Raw genomic sequence first — 22,392 nt, 5'->3', positions numbered from 1 at the left:
AAGGGAACGGCACATGATCCAAGGCACACCACATCCTCTGTAAAACATGGTGGAGGCAACGTGATGGCATGGGCATGCATGGCTTTCAATGGCACTGGGTCACTTGTGTTTATTGATGACATAACAGCAGACAAGAGTAGCCAGATGAATTCTGAAGTGTACCGGGATATACTTTCAGCCCAGATTCAGCCAAATGCCGCAAAGTTGATCGGACGGCGCTTCATAGTACAGATGGACAATGACCCCAAGCATACAGCCAAAGCTACCCAGGAGTTCATGAGTGCTAAAAAGTGGAACATTCTGCAATGGCCAAGTCAATCACCAGATCTTAACCCAATTGAGCATGCATTTCACTTGCTCAAATCCAGACTTAAGACGGAAAGACCCACAAACAAGCAAGACCTGAAGGCTGCGGCTGTAAAGGCCTGGCAAAGCATTAAGAAGGAGGAAACCCAGCGTTTGGTGATGTCCATGGGTTCCAGACTTAAAGGGAACCTGTCATCAGAAATTTCGCCTAAAACCTAACAGATTCCCCCTCTGCAGCTCCTGGGCTGCATTCTATAAAGGTCCCTGTTATGATTGTGCCCACTTTCTGACCGAAAAAAAGTGTTTATAAAGTTGTACCTTTTTGGCTTCTGATTCTGTAAATCCGTCACGGGGGCGGGCTGCCTGATGGCCGTTATTCTGCCCCCTGGTCCTGTATGCCGCCCCCATCGCTGATTTCAATACTTCTGGACGCCGCCCACTGCTCCAGCCATCCCCGCGCATGCCCAGTGCTCATCTCTCGGGGATGAGCACTGTGCCCAGCGTCACCGCTGGTGACGTGCACGCAGGGTTAAGATTATGGGCGGTGCTGTGATGTTTATTCCTAAGCAACCGCCCATAATCCCGGGGCCGCGCTTTTCCCCTCGGCCTGCTTCGGCCAGCAGCGCGCTTGCGCAGAACGAAGCAGGCCGAGGGGAAAAGCGCGGCCCCGCGATTATGGGCGGTTGCTTAGGAATAAACATCACAGCACCGCCCATAATCTTAACCCTGCGTGCACGTCACCAGCGGTGACGCTGGGCACAGTGCTCATCCCCGAGAGATGAGCACTGGGCATGCGCGGGGATGGCTGGAGCAGTGGGCGGCGTCCAGAAGTATTGAAATCAGCGATGGGGGCGGCATACAGAACCAGGGGGCAGAATAACGGCCATCAGGCAGCCCGCCCCCGTGACGGATTTACAGAATCAGAAGCCAAAAAGGTACAACTTTATAAACACTTTTTTTCGGTCAGAAAGTGGGCACAATCATAACAGGGACCTTTATAGAATGCAGCCCAGGAGCTGCAGAGGGGGAATCTGTTAGGTTTTAGGAGAAATTTCTGATGACAGGTTCCCTTTAAGGCAGTGATTGCCTCCAAAGGATTCGCAACAAAATATTGAAAATAAAAATATTTTGTTTGGGTTTGGTTTATTTGTCCAATTACTTTTGACCTCCTAAAATGTGGAGTGTTTGTAAAGAAATGTGTACAATTCCTACAATTTCTATCAGATATTTTTGTTCAAACCTTCAAATTAAACATTACAATCTGCACTTGAATTCTGTTGTAGAGGTTTCATTTCAAATCCAATGTGGTGGCATGCAGAGCCCAACTCGCGAAAATTGTGTCACTGTCCAAATATTTCTGGACCTAACTGTATGTCCCTTTACACACACACATAGTCCGACAATTAAAATTAAAAAAACCCATTAATTTAACGTTATTTTATACGTAAATATTAACAAACATTTATCATTTTAATAAAAGCAGCTATTTTGTTTGATTATAATCTTGATATTTGTTATCATTTCTTTTTCCATTTTTTCATAGTGTTTGAATGTTAAAACTTTATTTAGCAGTGTATTTGTCATCAAAACGCATCCGATTTTAAGTAATGAAAAAGCATGTAAATCGCGGTAAAAAACGTGGTAAAACGCAAGCGTATTTATAGTGTTTTTGTGGTCAAAAGGAACTTTAGCAAATACCATTTCTGCCAAAGGGTGCGTTTAGAACTGCAACTACCTCGACACAACGTGGGCACATAGCCCTAGGGCTGGGTCCAGGAGGCTGGATTAGGCTGTAGAGACCCCAGAAGCTAAACATAATATGTAAAAAATAAACCCAGAGTATTATCTTTGCAGAAAATAAGTTTTTTTCATTCCTTTTTTTAGAGAGCATTTTTTTACATGCATTCTATCATATTTTTGACCCGTGTTTTTTGACTCTTTTTGGTATGTTCATGTTTTAAATAAAGCTGCTTTGTTTGCGATGCTTCTTGGTATTTAGCTTTGACAAACTTTTATAGATACAGTTATGTGTGGACTGCACCATATTCTTTTACCAGCAGAAATTTTGTATCTAATGCAAGTCTATGGGGAATATCTGCACATAAAACTCCGCGTATCCTGGTATCTACTGAATTGTGTTATTCTATAATATCTGATATTGTCATGTCCCCTTTGAATTGTAGACAGTTCTAAGCAATATGTTGGTGCCATAGAAATAAAAATTAATAATAATAATATACAATATATACCTGTATATGCTTGAATCGATTGTTTGCTTTATTTACAACCATTGTAAAGCATACATCAGTAAGATTATATAAATTCATGGATGTCCAAGTACAAATGTGACCCAAGCAATGATACATCTGAAGTGCGCTTGTATGAATAGGTTATCTTGACATTAGATGTCATTAAGAACATGTCTTATTAAGGAGGAACAAGAAGATAATTCTCACTGACATTCACTGAGCAGCCTCCCACGGACGATGTCTGTCATAGGGCAGTAGATCCTGTCACAGGATAACAACAGCTGTGCCTGTGGGGTTATGTAGGAGGCCATGCATGTCTTATAATTGAAGTATAGTTTACTAATAGTTTTAGTTTGTAGGAGCAGTAATATTTCATTACAGCACAAATATTAGTATAAACAAAAAAATACAAAAAATTGGGACTACACACAAAAACAAACAAATGTTTACAAATATTTATCTATAGAAAAGTGTAATACCTGCTTATAGTATTTAGACTGAAGGATATGATCACACAAATGTGGGAAGAGTAAGGTATTCACAGCACTGTGGGTGGGACTGCGTCACCTGGAACACCCTTCCACCAACAGTTTTGTCTTGATTGACAGTGGATTTTTAACCTAATATTAAAGGGGTTATCCAAGACTTTTCCTAGTCTTCTCTATTGGGCTAAGAACTTGCAGGCAAATAGATGAGTCAGGGAAAAAAATGTGAGCATGAAATTTCTCAAATCTCAAAGATTTTGCTGGTACTATAAAAAGCAACTTTAAATTTTATTAAAAAACAAGCCCCCCCCCCCCAAAAAAAAATGCAAAAATGCTGCATGTGAACATAGTCTTATATTTGTGTTTAAACCAAACTCCAGTGTTATACTATAGGGCAGTGCTGATCAGCATTTTTTTCTCATACCATTTTGGCATGAGAGAAATATAAATTGCTGCATGCTGCAATTGGCAGCGTACCTCAGATGGCGTGCACCTATACAAGTCTATGGGTGCATGTGAAATTTCAGTCTATACTGATGTCATCTGAGTGCAGTCTGATATATGCAGTGACAGGCAGCGAGAAGATGGAGAAGTTAATCTCTCCATCTTCTCCTCCCCTGTGCTCCGATTCTCCCGTGAGATAATGGGGCACAGTGAATGACAGTAGGCTCACGATTGCAGCAGAACCTAAGCCGAATGTAATTAGCATATCGTATCCAATGTTCTCACATTGGATGCTATAGGCTCGTCTAAACCCAGCCTTATGGCGGCTTTGCACGTTGCGACCACACGTGCGATGTCGGTGGGGTCAAATCGAAAGTGACACACATCCGGCGTCACTTTCGACATCGTACTGTGTAAATGCTAGATGATGCGATGAACAAGCGCAAAAACGTCGTTATCATATCATCGTTGCATTCACCGACATTTCCATAATGCCGGTGCAGCGACAGGTACGATGTTGTTCCTCGCTCCTGCGTCTGCACACATCGCTGTGTGTGAAGCTGCAGGAGCGAGGAACATCACCTTACCTGCCGCCGGCAGCTATGCGGAAGGATGGAGGTGGGCGGGATGTTTACATCCTGCTCATCTCCGCCCCTCCTCCGCTATTGGCCGCCTGCCGTGTGACGTCGCTATGACGCCGCACGACCCGCCCCCTTAGGAAGGAGGTGGGTCGCCGGCCAGAGCGACGGTCGCCGGGCAGGTGAGTGCATGTGAAGCTGGCGTAGCGATAATTTTCGGTACGCCAGCTATCACACGATATCGTACCTGCGACGGGGGCGGGGACTATCACGTGCGACATCGCAGCATCGGCTTGCGATGTCGCAACGTGCAAAGCCCGCCTAAGTCAGATATTACTGCGGGTTGGTACCAATGAGCTGCAACTTTTGTTTTTTTGTTTCTTTGTGGCACAATGATGATACAATGACCCTGTACGGGATCCGTTCTAACAGATGATTACAGGACATGTGAACTCAGCCTAACACGAACTTCCCTGAGTCCATGTTTAGGGTCAGTGCACGGACACTAGGTGTCCGGTACGGACCCTGAACTTTACAGTTTGGGTTCGCCCATCACTACTCACAATCAATCACCAGCACAGTTTAGGGAGCAATTCAGACTACCATGGCAATATCAGTTCCTTATCTACCACCAAGATAGAGATTAAATGGGTTGTCCTAGGCATGTATAATATTACCCAGAGTGGTTGTATTGTTAGTGGAGGGATCAGAGAAGGGATGTTTAGGATATATTAGATACAGTAGAATATAGGAGTTCATAATATACATATTAGAAAATGACTAAGATCACCATATCATATATTAATGGAGAAAATTGACTCAGTCTGGGATTTATATAACATGTCAATAAGGGCAACAATGCACACAAATATTGGAAAAATACAAAAGTATTTATTATTATGCGTGACACATAGAGGACATACACAGACAATAGTGATTTAAAATCAACACAGCAGAAGAAATGGGTGATGTGACAACAAGTGGGGCTTTTCATATATTGCACATAGCAAATTATTTGCATAAGATCTCTATCATCAAAGATTGCTACAACATCAGCAACAATAATCAGATGGAAAAAAGGTGTATATTGGTCTATATATGGTAAGGTATATGGTGACAGTGGTCCATAAGCATAATGAATTAAACCTGGACATTAGTGAGTATATAGGTAAATCCTATACTAGGAATTACTAGATGAATAAACATAATGCCCGTTTATATCAAAGAATGGATATAAATGAAATTGCAGCCAGACAATGTAGAAAGCCTAGACATATGCACAATGAGTGTTAGCTTAAGCTGCTAAAAAAGACACATAAAGGGTTAAGGACCAAATAGTCCAGCTAGCCGTAATAGCAATGTCACTAAGTGCATAGGGACAGGCTTAAGGTAATGATAGTCAAAAGATAGGCTGCAATTAGATTAGTAAGGCAATGAGCCAACACCACCGAATACCGCAAATGAATGAATAGAGCTTTAGTAAGGGAAATACCCACCAATGCAAGAGCCCCACCAGAGCACACCGCCCACACCTGACGCGCGTTTCGCAACGGCTTCGTCGGAGGTGCTTAGGAACGGTCAATTGGGGGAAGATTTGCTATGTATCTTGGTACAACCTTTTAAGTTCAAAAAAGGGACCTCCATTTTCAAATTTAATTTGAATTCCAATAAGTTCTGATCTCTCCCCATGAACAGGCAAAGCTACTGTATATTTTCTTTTAGGGAAGCGGGCATGTAGGGGCAGCATGCAATTTATTATTCCCTGACTTGGTGTACTAGAGTCCATCAGGGTTGTTTCCTGGGGAAAGTCCAAATTCCACATGATGTCACTCCTCCAGTCAGTAGTTCACAAAGTGCAGTTTACAGCAGTCTGCATTCTATAATTATGGTACAAAGCTGGATCAGCCACTGTCACAAGGGCACAAACATTGTCTACTCACTATACAGCAATTTGCTCCACAGGCTTTCAAATGCCATTACTAACTTCAAACCCTCGGCTGACCCTGCTTGGGATTTTCTACATGAAATGACACAGGGTATGGTGTTAAAGGGGCTGTCTGGTTAAAGTAATGTGTGCAGTCATTTTGTGACTGCAGACTTATGAATCCTACCAGGGCACATGCTGTGAGCTGTGAGCATTCACCAGTTTCTGAGCTGGGAACGATGGTCACATGAATACAATTGTGCTATATGCATGCTCCAGCAATAACCCGAATAGTGGGGGCGGCCTCACTATGTATTTCATCTTTGCTATGGACAGGGCAGTATAAAACAGCTGACAGTTCTATTAAAAAAATGGGTGTAGTGTGCTGGGATACTGTGAAGTGAGAATGGTATGTTCTCATTATCCTTCATTAGCTCATTAACAATGACAGGTTTGTTACAGAAAATTACACTTCTATGAGTGAATGGCATAAGGCATCACGGAAAGTTTCAGTAGGCATACCAAAAATAAAATGTCTACATCAAGACAATGTCTAAATGGCAATGTCCCGACTATACAATGTAATAGACTGGCCCTGATTTATCACGACTGGCATGAACAACACGGGCCTTGATGAGGCGTGCTGGAGGTAGACGCTCCTAATTCATTAAGAGGCACACGCCTTTTAGTTAATTAGTAGCATCTGACAAGTGGCTAACTCCTCCGTTTGCCTCGACACATATCTTACTCCAGTCTGGCAGTATAATAAGATTTCTAGCATAAGGTATGACACAGCCTGTCATGAATTAGATGAATTATGGTGTTACGTCCGTGTTCCATTCCAGTTCTACCCATTTGGCAGAACTAGGCACAACTGGCATAAAAATGCAAAAAGTCACAACATTTTTGTGCAAGCTCAAGTTGCGCAATATTTTTCTCACTAATGAAAGTGTTATAAGCCAGAATTCTGATCTAAATTTTGGTCAAAAATGACAAGTCTGCACTCATTCTGTGACTGTAGACTTGTGAATCCTCTCATTGCATGTGCACTGTTGGGATTCTCCAGTGTCAGACCTGGGAATGGTAGTCACATGGCCGTGGGTATGTGATATGCATACACCTGGCCAGAATCCGATGACAGGGGCGCAGCCTTGCTAAATTCAAGTGTATTAGGCAAGGCTGTGCCCATGTAGTCAGATTCTGGCCAGGAGTATGACCAGGTGACCCGCCATTCCCAGATCTGACACTGGAGAATCCTCATAACACACAGTGCTGTTACTGCAGGAGTTCTGTTGTCAGATAAGTTGAGCTCCTGCAGTGATCGTACGGGAAGTACGGATATTTCAGCACCTCCCATACAATCATACTGTGATCGGTCAGTCAGATTGACTGACTGATTACAGCAATCAGAGAGAGTGGGGACCGCTGAAATGGGTCCCCGCATCTCTAGCTGTGCCGGTCAGCTGTCAGTGGCCACTGTTGGCATGAAGCAGTCACTGTGAGTTTTCACACAGTGACTGTTTTAATCATTATGATGCATGAACTGACATTCGATATTTTCACAAATAAGCGTAAAAAATATAGACCTAATTCTACAACTATCATAAAGTATAATGTGTCACAAAAAACAATCTCAAAATCTCTGGAAACCATTGAAGGGTTCCAGAGTATTACCTCATAAAGTGACATTGGTCAGAATTGTAAAATTTGGCTTTGTCAGAAAGGTGAATACAGAGGGAAGTGGTTAAAAACCTGGGTCGCTCTTCTCTGCAACCTCTCTAGTTCAGCTACAGTGCTGCTCACCATTATTGGCACCCCTTAATTTTCCCTCTCTAGTTCAGCTACAGTGCTGCTCACCATTATTGGCACCCCTTAATTTTCCCTCTCTAGTTCAGCTACAGTGCTGCTCACCATTATTGGCACCCCTTAATTTTTTTCATAAACTGTACAATATCTTCGGAAATAAATGGAAATATACCAAAGTTATATCCTTAGGGTTTTTTAATTACTGGTCCAAAGTAATACAACAATAAAACATTGTTGGTCAACTTACATGTGGCAATTTCAAAGAAGAAACAGAATAAACAGCATGTGCAGCAATAAAGGCACCCCTAATTAATACTCAGTTGCGCACCCTTTGGCATTGATGACAGCTCCCAAACGTTTCTTCTAGACACCTATGAGCTTCTTGCACTTCTCAGCTGTTATTTTCTCCCACTCTTCCTTTGCAGTTTGTTCAAGATCTGGAATGTTTACAGGGTTCTTATTCCCAGATCACTCCAAGATTTTCAATGGAATTAAGGTCAAGACTATTTGCTGGCCATTTTTCTTTTTCAATAATTCCTGTGTACTTTCAATGTGTGCTATGGGTCATTTTCTTGCTTGAAGACCCATGATCTTCTACCCAAACCAAGTTTTTTTACACTGGGTATGACATTTTGCTCTAAAATCTCTTGATAATTCTCCGATGTCATGATTCTTATGATTTGGTCAAGACTTCCAGTATCAGACGCAGCCAAGCAACCTGACAGTATTTTGGATCCTCCACCATGCTTAACTGTTAGTAGGGTGTTCTTTTCCTGATAAGCTTCATTGTGCCGTCTGTAAACAAACGTTTGCTTTGCATTGCCAAAAAATTCTAATTACATCTGTCCACAGAACATTTTTTCAGAAAGATTGTGATTTGTCAAGGTACTCTTTGGCCAAGATCATTCATTCCTTTTTATGTCTTTTCTGCATCAATGGTGTCTTCCTTGCCCTTCACTCATTAGCTCTGCTTGGTTTAGTGTGCGTCATAGGGTACTTGTTGAAACCATGACCCAAGACTGTTCCAGGTTGGCCTTCAGGTCTTTGGATGTTTGACGTGGTGCTTTTTGCACCATTCGCACCTACCTTCGAAGACATCTCTTTTCAATTTTCCTCTTTCCCCCATGTCAAGGGAGGTTCTTGATGGTTTAATGCTTGGCAAACTTCATAATAATGATGCGCACTGTTGAAACTGGTATACTAATGTCTTTGGAGATGGCCTTATACCATTTGCAAGTCTTTTGTTTGCTAATAATAGCAGTTCTGATATCCTCAGACAGCTCATTTGTCTTCACCATTGTGACAAAGGAATAAGGCCTACCATCTGGCTTTTTAAAACACTGAAGTCATCATTCATTGGCTAATTCATATCACATGGGCACGGACAATTTATCACAGGTGATTTTCATTGTGATTAACCACAGGTGAGTCAAAATGTGCTTCCATACTAATGTGGCGCCAGTGAGTATATCAGGATGCCACAGGGAACTGCATCCTGTCACCCAGGGTGCAGGGCCTACCCCCCATGGTTCCAGGTTCCTAAGAAACCGGTGTCACTACCATCAGCACCACAAATCCCAATCACATCTCACATCATGACCTGTCAGACACACCAGTGGGTTGGTCAAGCTGGAATAGGGCCACCCACCTAGGGGTCAGGCAGATTGGTGGGAGGGAGGAAGTAGGAGAGTAGTGAGATCCCAGTGATAACCTGTTCCAGAGCGGTTGGTGACGAAAACCAAGGGGGAACAGGAAGATGTCGGCGCCGGATGATGGGAGCAGGATGTGAGAGCGGGAGATGTCGGCGCCGGATGATGGGAGCAGGATGTGAGAGCGGGAGATTGGCGCAGGGACACCAGGACTCTGCAGAAAAGTTCCTGGAACAGAGAAAGCTGCAGGATGTCGGTGCCAAGAGACTGGTCGCCTGAACGTTCTGTTCCCGGGATGGCTGCATGGATTGAAGAGGAGACAGAGCAGCTCTGCAGGAGGATGCGGACGCGGTTCCTGTTCCTGCTGGACGACTGGAGGGTCTAGATGAGGAGTGTGGCCGCGGCGGTGCGGGCCCGTGAAGTGGAAGCCCTGCATGTGGAGCGGGTAAGCAGAAGCCCAGTTCCGGTTGATCCAGCCTACCCGGCCGCGGAACCCGGTATGCCCCCGGCCACCGCGACAGCCATGTCACCTCCTCCACCCTCGGCTGAAGTGATAGCCGAGCCGCTGCCCCCGACACCGGCAGTGGAGCCTCCAGCCCCCGCGGAAGACGAGCAGGCTGCAACGCCTCCAGGCCCCACCACCGGCCAGACCAGACCAGGCCGCAACGCCTCCGGTACCATCCATGGCCAGACCAGACCCGGCCACCTCCTCGGTATGGAGCACCCGGCAACTGCTACCCCGGCTGCGGAACAGCCGGTTTATCTCATCGCCGCTGCAGAGGAGGAATCCGCCGACTTGCCTGTTCCACTGCAGCGCGGCCTCTCGGTAGCTGCCGGGACCGCGGCAATCCGAATGCATCCGGTTCCCGTAGAGTAATGGTAGAGAAACCAGGCTACCCCAATAGTTGCTGTTGTTTTATGCCTGTGTTTGTTATTTTTCTTGAAAATGTTGATCATTTGAAAATGTTGAAAATGCTAATTACCCAAATGAGTCACCTGATTTTGAAACGTTTTACAATAGTTGCACCTAGTGTGCCTACCAGAGTTGTCTACTGAACCATCAGGACTTCAATCCTGTCACCACGGCCACTGCAAGGAACTTGGGGTGGTGCGACACCAAGGTTAGCGGTGGCACCAGGGGTTCAGGTGTTTTGGGTGGCGGGTTGAAGGGAAAAGGGACAATGGGAATGGACTGTCGCAGGAAGGAGCTGCAGCAGAGTAGGCTGAGTCTCCGACTACCGCTACAACCGGTAGCGTTCCCAAGTGTTTTACTGTTAGACTCTGTGAGTTAGTAACGTTTAAGTGTATTGCCTCCCCTGTGTGGGAAGAATCTCTAATATATAAAATGTTATCTTTTTCAGTTCCAGTTCAATAAAACCTCTGTGTGTTCTGTAGCTCAGGGATGAGCTACGTTTAACCAAGGGGGAATGTGGCACCCCTGAGTATATCAGGATGCCACAGGGAACTGCATCCTGTCACCCAGGGTGCAGGGCCTAACCCCCAATGGTTCCAGGTTCCTAAGAAACCAGTGTCACTACCATCAGCACCACAAATCCCTATCACACCTAACATCATGACCTGTCAGACACACCAGTGGGATGGTCAAGCTGGAATAGGGCCACCCACCTAGGGGTCAGGCAGACTGGTGGGAAGGAGGAAGTAGGAGAGTAGTGAAAGCCCTCAAGGAGTGAGGAGCTGGAGTAGTAGCTCCTGGGGAGCTAGACCGAGGTGGGGTCACAGACGGTGGTCCGGGACCAGAGGAGTCAGGGACCGGTGGCAGTGACATTAGAAAAGGGTGCGACAGACATAGTCTAGGAGGACTGTCGGCATTAGAAACCCAAAAGAACTGACCGGTACCGAGCATGACAGGGTACAGGACTCTAGGTCAGGAACCGATTCAATGTCTTGATAATTAACCTGGGAGGGAAAGTATCTTTATGAACTTCCCTAAGAGCTCAGAGATTGAAGGCGACAGCACACCGCAGGGGATAGGGCTTACCAGTAAAGCGGCCCACTAAAATCCAAAGTGCCAGCCATCAAGAGCACAGCTACACTAAATATAGTGAGCGGGGCCCTAACAGCTTCCCTACCTGCGGAGTGACTGACACCTTGCTGCTCCACACCATCTGCCTCGGTACTCCTTCCAGCAGCGGCGGTACTCCCATTACCGCAACCCACAGGTGGTGTCACAAACTTCTCCCCTGTAAATAATCCCCTTTCAAGGATTAGAATGTCTGCCAGCCCGGGTCCGGACCCCTCGAGCCATAATCACTCCGGATCCGAGCACCCCGGTCTGCGCCGGGGCGGCACACTAAGCTTTAGGCTTTCCTATTCCCCCATGTTTTTTTGTTCTAAATTGTTGCTTATCATTTGCTCTTTTGTATTTAACACAAGTACTCTATACAAAAAAGCTGTTTCACTTGATTCATTTTTTTCTGGAGATATTTCACATTATGTACGTAAACTTCATGGGTGCCAATAACGATGAGCAGGACTGTATATCCTTGGAATACTGTGGACAATTTTTGTCTCCAGTGTATAAGTGGCTGCTCTAGTGACTTGTAGAACGCCAAACTATATTCTTGCAATGAGCGCTTATGCCTCTTTTAATGCATCCCATGAACAAGTATTCTGCTGTATGGTGTGGTATGTACATTTGATAAGCTTTTCACATAGTAATAGTATTTATATTGCAAAACATTTATTTTTTTCTAGACCTGAGAAGAGCACACTTGATACACAATCCTTAGATTTGTCATTAATATTTCTTTAAGGACAGAGATGCCAGTCTTATGTCTAGTTGTGTCCCAGCCTTCCTTTGATATTCTTCGAATTCTAACATTGAATAGGGTGAAGAGTCCAGAAGCTTTTTACACTTGCCGTGACTGATGACCCATCAGTTTCCTTTATCTTGACTTAGATTACTCATGCTCCACGAAAACATTTAACATAATGCTAACCCAATGACAGATATGAAGGTCACATTAATTTAAGCCTTCCAGATGTCCTAGTATAGTAGTCCAAAACTAAAGGCCATGTCTCACTAAGCGACATTGCTAGCGACATCGCTGCTGAGTCACGGTTTTTGTGACGCAACAGTGATCTCGCTACTGATGTCGCTGTGTGTGACATCCAGCAACGACCTGGCCCCTGCTGTGAGGTCGCAGGTCGTTGCTGAATGTCCTGGACCATTTTTTGGTCGTTGCTCTCCCGCTGTGAAGCACACATCGCTGTGTGTGACAGCGAGAGAGCAACGATCTCAATGTGCAGGGAGCAGGCTTCTGCAGACGCTGGTAACCATGGTACACATCGGGTAACCAAGCAAAGCGCTTTGCTTGGTTACCTGATATTTACCTTGGTTACCAGCGTCCGCAGCTTCTAGAAGCCGGCTCCCTGCTCACGTAGCCAAGGTACACATCAGGTAACTATAAGCAAAGCGCTTTGCTTAGTAACCCGATGTGTACTATGGTTACCAAGCACAGCGTCGTTACACGGGTCACTGGTGGCTGATCTCTGATCGCTGTGGAGATCTGCCTGATTGACAGCTCACCAACGACCATGTAGCGACGCTCCAGCGATCCCTGCCAGGTCAGATCACTGGTGGGATCGCTGGAGCGTCGCTAAGTGAGACGGTACCTTTAGTCTACTGAGTGATCACAATCTAGGACAGAAGTTGACATTACGATATACTAACAATTGTCTTAGTGAAAGTTAAGTAATTTCAGAAAAATAATTGAAGTAACTGAGTTGTTTTTGACATCCAAGTCAATAAAGAATCCTAGATATTTTTTTTGTTTTATCTAGTTTTATTAATACACAAAACCTATTTGATTTGTTAGGCTGGACCCATCATTTACCGTATTTTTCGCATTATAAGACGTACTTTCCTCTCAAAAATTTGGGAGGAAAGTGAAGGGTGTGTCTTAAAATCTGAATGTAGGTCACCGGGGTAGTGGAGGGGGGGGGTCGCAAGAGGCCGAGGGAATGCTGTGGCGGCTGGGCGAGGTCTGCAGAAGCTGTGTGGGTGTTGCGGCGGCTGGTGCGGCTGTGCTGGGGTCTGTGGCGGCTGATGTTGGGGCGGCTGTACGAGGTCTGTGTCGGCTGGTGCTGGGGAGACTGTGTGGTGTCTCCGGCGGCTGGAGCTGGGGCGGCTGTGCGGGGTCTCCGGCGGCTTGACTGGCGCTGCGGTGCAAGCAGTGAAGACTTTAAATAATGCTGCCCGGAGTCGACGCATGCACAGATGGAGCTCTCGCCCCAAACTCTTATCTGCACACTCGCCACCTTCGGCCCATTGATCTCCCAGCAGTGGACTTATGGAAAATGGCGCATTGAGGTGGCGCTTGTGTAGATGAGATCTCGGCATGCCATTGAGCCGAGAGCTCAATTTGCGCTGACTCCGGGCGCCATTTCTTTGAAGCCCTCACCGCCTGCAGCCACTGCCGCCACAGCCCGAGCCCCAACACAGCTACCCCAGCACCAGCACGGCTGCCCCAGCATTAGCACAGTTGCCCGAGCCCCAGCCTCCGCCGTAACCCCAGCACAGCCTACAGTTTCTGGGACACCCACCACACCTGCCTCCTGTGACTCTGCTCCATCACCGCTGCGCCTCAGGTAAGACACCACCAGATTATAAAACGGACCCCATTTTTTGCTCTTAATTTGGGGTGCGTCTTATATACTGAAAAATGCAGTAGTTTAATAGTGTTAAGATTTATAGAAGAACAAGTCCATTGAGGTTAATCCATATTTTATATGACACATATGACAATCATATAATGAGCAATTACAGAGTCTAGTACTAAAAACCTGTAATATTATAAGAAAGGTATCCAAAACCTTGAATTTTTTAATAAATTGAACATTAGAATATATTTTGGCAGAGTATCATAACTGCTCTTACAGTAAAGAATCAGTGTCTGTAATTATGATTAAACCTTCTTTTCTTTAGATATAGTTGATGCCCCTAGTGTAGATGTAGTTGTCCTTGTCGTAGGCCTAGGTGTAAAACAATCATTAGAAAGGTCCCTGTACTGTTCCTTCATATATTTGTTTATTGTAATAAGATCGCTCATAATAAGCCTTCTTCCAGACTGATGAAACCCAGGTGTCACCTGCGGAGCGGTGCTATTCCCTTGGTCCCGATCACCATTTTAAAACAGGGAATAAGGCCTCTAAACTACCGATGTTTATATGTATATCGGTGGTCGTTAAGGGGTTAAACAAACAGATGATTTACAGAACTGTGTCCATCTCCTATTCAAATCAATAGGAGCAATTGGCAGCAATAATAGAGGAAATTATAATACATAACTTTAATCAATAAATCTTAAAAAATTGCGCAGTGATGCAATCATAAAAAAAGTGCAATGATTTTTTCTATGATTGCAACACTGCACAATTTTTTAAGATTTATTGATTAAAAGTTATGTATTATAATTTCCTTTATTATTGCTGGCAATTGTTCCATATCTAGAGGAGGTACAGGAACGGCCCTCTAGTGTCCGTTTCTCCAATTGCTGGTATTTTTCAAATCAATAGGAGGCGGATGTGCAGTACCCGACCGCAGCTGCTATCAGAATATGGGGCAGCTCCAGAACTGAGAATTTCTGGCTGTCCGCTATCGCCGGCGGCACCAAAAACAGCTGATCGGCGGGGTTGTCGGACCCCGGATGATCTGGCAATGATGACGATTCCTAGGGATAAGCCATCAATGTTAAAGTAGTGGATAACCCTTTTAATTTGCATTACTCTGACTGCTCATATAATGCATTGCAATGCATTATACCTTTCACTGCTGCACTGACAGAAGCATCTTAGTCCATGCTCCTGGCACAGTCTAAAAGGCTTGCCATAGCTGTCTGACCCTGAGGTCATCATCACCTCAGGTTGTCATGGCAACGATCGGGTCCAAGCGATGAAGTTGTGTGGGCGCCAAACAGACAGGAGTGCAAGTGCACTCCCTCTTCTAGCATCCTAAATGTTACTATTGCTATTGATTGCGGCATTCAGGGGGCTAAACAGCCTGTAACGGTGCTGGCACAGCTCCTGGCTGTGAGAGCCAGGGCTCGGCTGTCACGTAAGCCAAGCCTATGGTGGCATTTGACCGTTAAGTGCTGCAGTTCAGCTAATAAGAAGTGCTTACAAACGCTAGGCAATTGAGCTTGAAAGTGCTGCACTGAAGCTGGCCGCATTGCTACAGCCGAGCTTCAGTACCATTGCTCTCCTTGAATGCCGCAGAGCACAGCATCGGAGAGCACAGTTTGGGCCAGTAATAGAACGATGATGCTGTTTTGAACTGTCCATCAAGCAGGAGCAAACTATCGCTCCAGGAAACCTGTGGAGTAATGTGCTCCTGCAGAAGATCAGACAACCTCCATAAAGTTAAGAATCCTCTATTCATGAGAATGAAAAAGATTTTTAATAACAAGAAAGTTTTTTTTTTTTTTTTACAAGCACCTTGCAATTTTACCTATTGATGAACATAGGAACAACCCGTTAAATTTTCAGACTTTTTTTGCCTTACATACCTGAAAAAAGAAAGTGACTAAACAAGGACATACTTAGGACAGTTGTCCAGTCAAAGTGTTCTTGGCTCAGGTCAAATTGTCTGATAAGATCTGTTCTAAAAATTACACATCATTGCTGTAACCTGTTTATCAAGAGCAATATTATTAATGAGTATGCAGAAACGTCAGCTAACCAACTTCTTATCTAAACTCCTGAATTTAATACCTTGCTCAACCAACAACTGTCTTTACAAGCCAATGGCCATGCGAAGTTATCTCTGCAGGAGCACTAACTTCCAGAATAAGATGATTTAATCAATAAATAGGAGCAATAAAATTCTAAGAAATAGTAGGTAATCTGTAATACAGAGAAAACCTTGCTCTTACAATAATTACATCATCTTGCCAACTTCATCAAATTCGAGCCAAAGTAAAAATGCAGACGAGCGCAAATCTGCTTTATGTATCATCCTAGCAGAAGCTACTGACCTTCTATACTTTCAACAAACTACCGTGCTTCCCCGAAAATAAGACAAGCTCTTATAATATTTTTTGCTTTGAAAGATCTGCTAGGGCCTATTTTCATAGGATATCCTCCATTTACCCAAGAACAACAATCCACATTTATTCTTGAACAAAAAAAATCAACATTTATTCAAATCTAATCATGTCATTACATTTTGGAACATCAACATTTTGTGTTAGGGGTGCTTCACACACAGCGAGATCGCTACTGAGATCGCTGCTGAGTCACGTTTTTTGTGACCTCATTAGCAATCTCGCTGTGTGTGACACTGAGCAGCGATCTGGCCCCTGCTGTGAGATCGCTGCTCGTTACACACAGCCCTGGTTCATTTTTTTATTGTTGCTCTCCCGCTGATAAGCACACATCGCTGTGTGTGACAGCGACAGAGCAACAATCTGAATGTGCAGGGAGCAGGATCCGGCGTCTGACAGCCTGCGGTAAAAGCTGTAACCAAGGTAAACATCGGGTAACCAAGGTGGTTACCCAATATTTACCTTCGTTACCAGCCTCCACAGCTCTCACGCTGCCAGTGCCGGCTCCTGCTCCCTGCACACGCTAAGCTAAGCGGTGTGCGCTGGTAACTAAGGTAAACATCGGGTAACCATACCCGATGTTTACCTTAGTTACCAGTGTCCGCAGTTTCCAGACGCCGGCTCCGTGCAAGCGCACGTCGCTGCTGGCTGGGGGCTGGTCACTGGTCACTGGTGAGATCTGCCTGTTTGACAGCTCACCAGCGACCATGTAGCGACGCAGCAGCGATCCTGACCAAGTCAGATCGCTGGTGGGATCGCTGCTGCGTCGCTAAAGTGTGATGGTACCCTTACTCCTGCTACTGGTTCATGTGGACATTTTCTTATCTAATCTTCTCTTCTTGTCAACTATGACCGTTTGGAGTCTGGTGAGTGCAATTTTTTTTTTTGGGGGGGTGGGTCTGCTTTCTTTTGGCAGTGTCTGCTTTCTTTGATAAAGAGCTCTGTTGTGCCATGGCCCATGAAGAAGAGATACTTCCTTATGGAACCGCAACTAGGGCTCATTTTTGGAGCGGGGCTTATATTTTACGCCTACTCAAAAAATCCCCAAAAATTCTAATAGGGCTTATTTTCAGGGTAGGTCTTAAGGCCCCATCACACACAACAAGATCGATAACGAGATCGTTGTTGAGTCACAGTTTTTGTGACGCAGCAAGGATCTCGCCAGCGATCTCATTATGTGTGACACCTATCAAGCGATCAGGTCCCTGCTGTGAGGTCGCCGGTCGTTGCAGAATGGTCCAGGCCATTTTCTTCAAAGGCGATGCCCTGCTGGGCAGGACGCATCGCTGTGTTTGACGCTGTGTGACAGGGTCCCAATGACCGCCGAGATCGTTATACAAGTCGCTACTGCGACCTGTATCGTTACTGCGTCGTTGGTAGGGCCTGACTATGTGACATCTCACCAGCGACCTCCTAGCGACTTACCAGCGATCCTTATCAGGCTATATCGTTGTCGGGATTGCTAGTCAGTCGTGTGTGACTGAGCCTTTATTTTTGGGGAAACAGGGTATCTACAATGTTCCTCCCAAACGACATACTGTACATTTTGTATTCAGGAAAATAAAACTTGTTCTCAACAAAAGATACATTTGTGCTGTGTTTAACTCACATGTTATTTTGTAGGATATTAATTAATTGTAACAAAATCACAAAATGATTGTAAAAAAGAATGTTTTCATACAGTAACAGCACAGAGAGATCTTGAAAATAGTTATAAAATTCTATAGTAAATTAAAGGGTTGTCCGGTCGTCTGATAAAAGTCTACAATCACTCTACGTGACTGCAGATTTCTGAATTTTTACAGTGTGTACACTACACATTGTCAGGATTCTCCATGTCGATGGTGAGAGCAGGCAGTCACATGACCACAATTATGTGATCTGCATACATGTGGCCATTGGCCAACTAGATGTGCTCGACCTCAATCAATACTAGTGAATTGGGTTAGGGCGCAAACGTCTAGTCAGAATGTGGCCGAAAGTCTCCAAATCCCACTGAAGAAGCCTAGCAGAGTGCTTACAGTGTCAGTGTGATCACATGCAAGTTGCTATGGGTAAGATCAGAAGCCTGGCTCCGTTCTCATGTCATGTCTTCAATGCCCTCTCCTCCTCTGTGAAGCCGTCTGCTTGGTACTCTTCCAGTTGTTTTGAGTAGCGGTCACACACAGGCATGAGCCAGGCATGAGAGCGTGCCCACAGATACATACACAACAGCACTGATACTGTGAATGTGCCACTGAGATGATCCAGTGTTAAAAACAGGATCAGTTTTAGAAGGCGTTCACTCTCGCTGTCAATCAAGATATGGGACTGACCGTAAAATGCCAATAAGATGGCATTACATGACACCAAGTCATGGGCCACGCTAAGGGTGCACCTTATCCCTCTGATTCCCATATTAAAAGTCGATTTTTCTTTAATAGAAGGTTAAACTGTATATGCCTGGTATGAAGTTTTTAGGAGATAAGTCTGATATCTTTAGGGGTGACAGACCTCACTGTAATACCATAGAAATTCTAAGTTTTGGATGGTCACATAAGTCTGTCTGCTGTTGTTTTGTCTCACAGTGTATGAGATGTTAGATAGGACTAGGTCACACAAGGGTCCCTCTCCACATTTCTAAACACATCATACACAGGATATATAATATCACATAAACTATTTTCTGTTATGTATAGCCTATGTAAATAAAGAATATGACACATTATATGGCTTGTGACAGCTTACTGCTAGTTACACTCAGTCTACACTAAGGAGAACCACTTAGGTGAAAGCGTCTCTCTAGAACGTTTCTACATAGTGTATAAATACACTTACCCTTAATGGAAGCAGAAAATGTGGAAAATATACAAAGTAAAAAAAACGTGAGGGATATCATTATTCCGTCCTCCTTCTCCAATGGCAGCCTTAGTTCATTCACTGGGAACCAGTGACGAGTTGTTACTGGGGAGAGACTCAGTAAGAAAGAAAAGATTTAGCCTGGAGAACTATGTTTATCTAGATGTAGTAAAGGTCAGAATCCAAACTCCATGTGTTAGTTTTATTGACCAAAGGTCTTTTAGTTAATGATTATTGTGGAGGACTTTTTAGATGGTACCCTCATTATTTAAACGTTTCACACAATACATGTATGGTAAAGACAGAGGTCATTGGGATGAGTGTCAATGATGAGCACACCCATCACATTTTTGTAAATATTTTATATATTTTCATGGGACAACACTGAATATATGACACTTTGATACAATGTAACGTAGTCAGTGAACAGCTTGTGTATTAGTGTAAATTTGATGTTCCCTCTAAATAACTCAACACACCGCTAAGGGGACATCGCTAATGCACTTGTTTATCTATCTTATGATTTTAATAATTCCACAAATTTTTCCTTCTTTGTGTCACAGTTTCAATGTTAAGGATTGTATTGCAGAATTTAGTGAATGCAAACTGAAGTGCAGTATATAGGTTGCACTATTAGGTGTTTCATAATTAAAATCTTGAAACAACTAAAGCAAAAGTGTCACACTCATTTTCACCATGGGCCACATCAGCATTATAACTGAGTCCAAAGGGCCACTTGTAATTGAAAGGGCTCGTGCAGATCTATGCAAATCTCCTTGTAACATGGTACGAACATTGACTGCAATGTACAAACTGGCCAGGGGCTATACGAGAGCTGTCCCGGGGTAGTGGGGCTGTAATAAAGCTGTCCCGATTTGAAGGACTACAGGAAAGCTGTCCTTGGGAAGTAGGCCCGTACCACAACTGTTCATGGGTACTAGGTCTACACAACAGCTGTCCATGGGTAGCATGGCTATAATAGAGCTGTCCCTGGGTAGTAGGGCTATGAGGGAGCGGTCCCTGGATAATAGGTCCACTACGACATCTGTCCCTGGATATTAGAGCTATATATGAGCTGTCCCTGGGTGATAGGGCTGTAAGAGAGCTGTCCCCGATTTGAAGGACTATAAGATAGCTGTCCTTGGGAAGTAGGGCTATACCACAGCTGTCCATGGGTAGAGGGCTATACAAAAGCTGTCTATGAGTAGAAGGTCTATACGATATCAGTCCCTTGGTACTAGGTCTATAAGGAAGCTGTCCCTGGTAGTAGGGCTGTAGCACAGCTATCCCTGTGTAGTAAGGCTATACAACAGCCGTCCCTGGATAGTAGGGCTAAGGGCGCTGTGCCTGAGCTGTAGGGCTAATAGCGCTGCCCCTGGGCTGTGGGGCTAAGGGCACTGTCCCTGGGATGTAAGGCTAAAGGGACTGCTCCTAGGCTGCAGGGCTAGGGGATTGTCCCTGGGTTGTAGGGTTAGGGTGCTGTAACTGAGTTATAGAGCTAAGGGCACTGTCCCTTGGTTATAGGGCTAAGGGCACTTTTCTGGTCCAAGATAGACTGCTTCCTATGCTAAGTCTTGGCTGCATCTGCTCTAAAACAAGGATGGAAACTGCTGCCTTTTCCCAGACCCTATGCTAAGTACTGGATACCTCCACACTGGTTTAACACTAGAACTACTGAGGTAGTCATTTTGACTACTTCGCACTATGTAGTTCTAGTAGGTGTCACGAGTCCAGTAGTTATAGTGTTAAAGCTTGAAAGATGGAACATGCTCCCTATGCTAATGACATCCCTTTTATTAAGTGTCTGCTGACTGTGTACCTTCGATTGCAAAGATAGCACCCGCTTCTTGTGTTGTCTTTGCTTCTCTACTAAGCAATAGTGGGATCTGCTCAGATTCCAGTATGACACCAGCTACCTTTTCTGGCTCAGCCCCTCTGTTATGTGTTGGCTGTGCCAAAGAAAGTATGTAGTAGACAGAGTGCTGCAGCAAAAGGGGCGGTGGCATCTTGGATTCTGAGTTTAAGAGCACACCACAACACTGCTCTTTAAGGCCTCTGCCACACTCACGTGAAAATCACGCACGTGCCGAGAGACACGTATTTCCCCTGCGTGTTACGTGCAGGTAAGTACGTGTCTCTGGTACGTGTGGGCCACGTGTGTTCTACGTGTGGTATCCGCGATAGCACACGTAGAACCGGTAATTTACATACTCACCTGGTCCTTCCTGCTGTCCGCGCTGCTGTCCGTGGTGCTGATCCTCGGTCTCCAGCCCTACTGTCACCCCGCTGCTGCTGCTGCCAGCCAGTGAAGTGAATATTAAATGAGAATAATGAGCGGCGGTCGGCAGCAAGAGGCAGCAGCGGCAGAGACAGGAGGGCTGGAGAAGGTGAGTTAATGTTTTTTTTTTTTTTCACTGACACGTGTGTTTTCTCCGGCGCGTGTCACACGGGACCGCATCCACACTACACCCGTGTGGTACGGGTGCGGGCCGTGTGACACCCGTGCTGCCGGAGAAAACACTGACATGTCAGCGCTTTGAAAAACGCACACATGTACAAACGCACACGGACACACGTTCCGTGTGGTTTTACGTGTGTGTGCCTGCTACAATAGGGTAGCATTGCTTAATGTGTCTCCGTGCTGCCGGTACGTGTAAAAAATGACAAACACGTGCCGGCGGTATGGATGTGTGTCGCAGGCCTAAAGAGAAGCTGTCAGTAGCATTTTACTAACTAAAATACAGACAGGGCCATATTGACTCAATCTTACTGATTACAATGATAACGAAGTTGAATAAATAAGTTTTGCATATTTTCTTTAACCTGTGTGAAGTTTTCTTGTATTCATATCTTCGTGCATTGCACAGGTCTGTGGGGCAGGACTGGTGGAAGGGTCTTCAGCTCTGTTCCGACCCCTCTGCTGCTTCTAGTTCTCTTTTCTTCATCCTTATTGAAATTTTGCGCTGGTGCTGGACTAGCTGGGGGCGGCACCTGCGCAGATTGATCTCTTGGCAGTCTTCAGGAAAATGGCGCCTTCGGCCGGACATGG

General features: G+C 44.9%; 1 protein-coding gene across 1 annotated transcript in view; it reads right to left on the bottom strand.

Moving 5' to 3' along the window:
• The window catches only part of MTTP (microsomal triglyceride transfer protein), a 138,452-nt gene extending 119,002 nt beyond the window's left edge, over positions 1-19,450 (bottom strand). Inside the window, exon 1 of the mRNA XM_075350870.1 lies at positions 19,323-19,450. Coding sequence (XP_075206985.1) covers positions 19,323-19,383 — 61 coding nt within the window. The 5' untranslated portion in view covers positions 19,384-19,450. The remainder of the gene's footprint in view (positions 1-19,322) is intronic.
• Positions 19,451-22,392: the final 2,942 nt, after the last annotated feature.

This window comes from Anomaloglossus baeobatrachus, chromosome 1 (genome assembly GCF_048569485.1).
Source record: "Anomaloglossus baeobatrachus isolate aAnoBae1 chromosome 1, aAnoBae1.hap1, whole genome shotgun sequence".
Lineage (NCBI taxonomy): Eukaryota > Metazoa > Chordata > Amphibia > Anura > Aromobatidae > Anomaloglossus > Anomaloglossus baeobatrachus.
The sequence above is the reverse complement of the archived record's forward strand: the minus strand, read 5'-3'. Positions and strand labels throughout refer to the sequence as shown.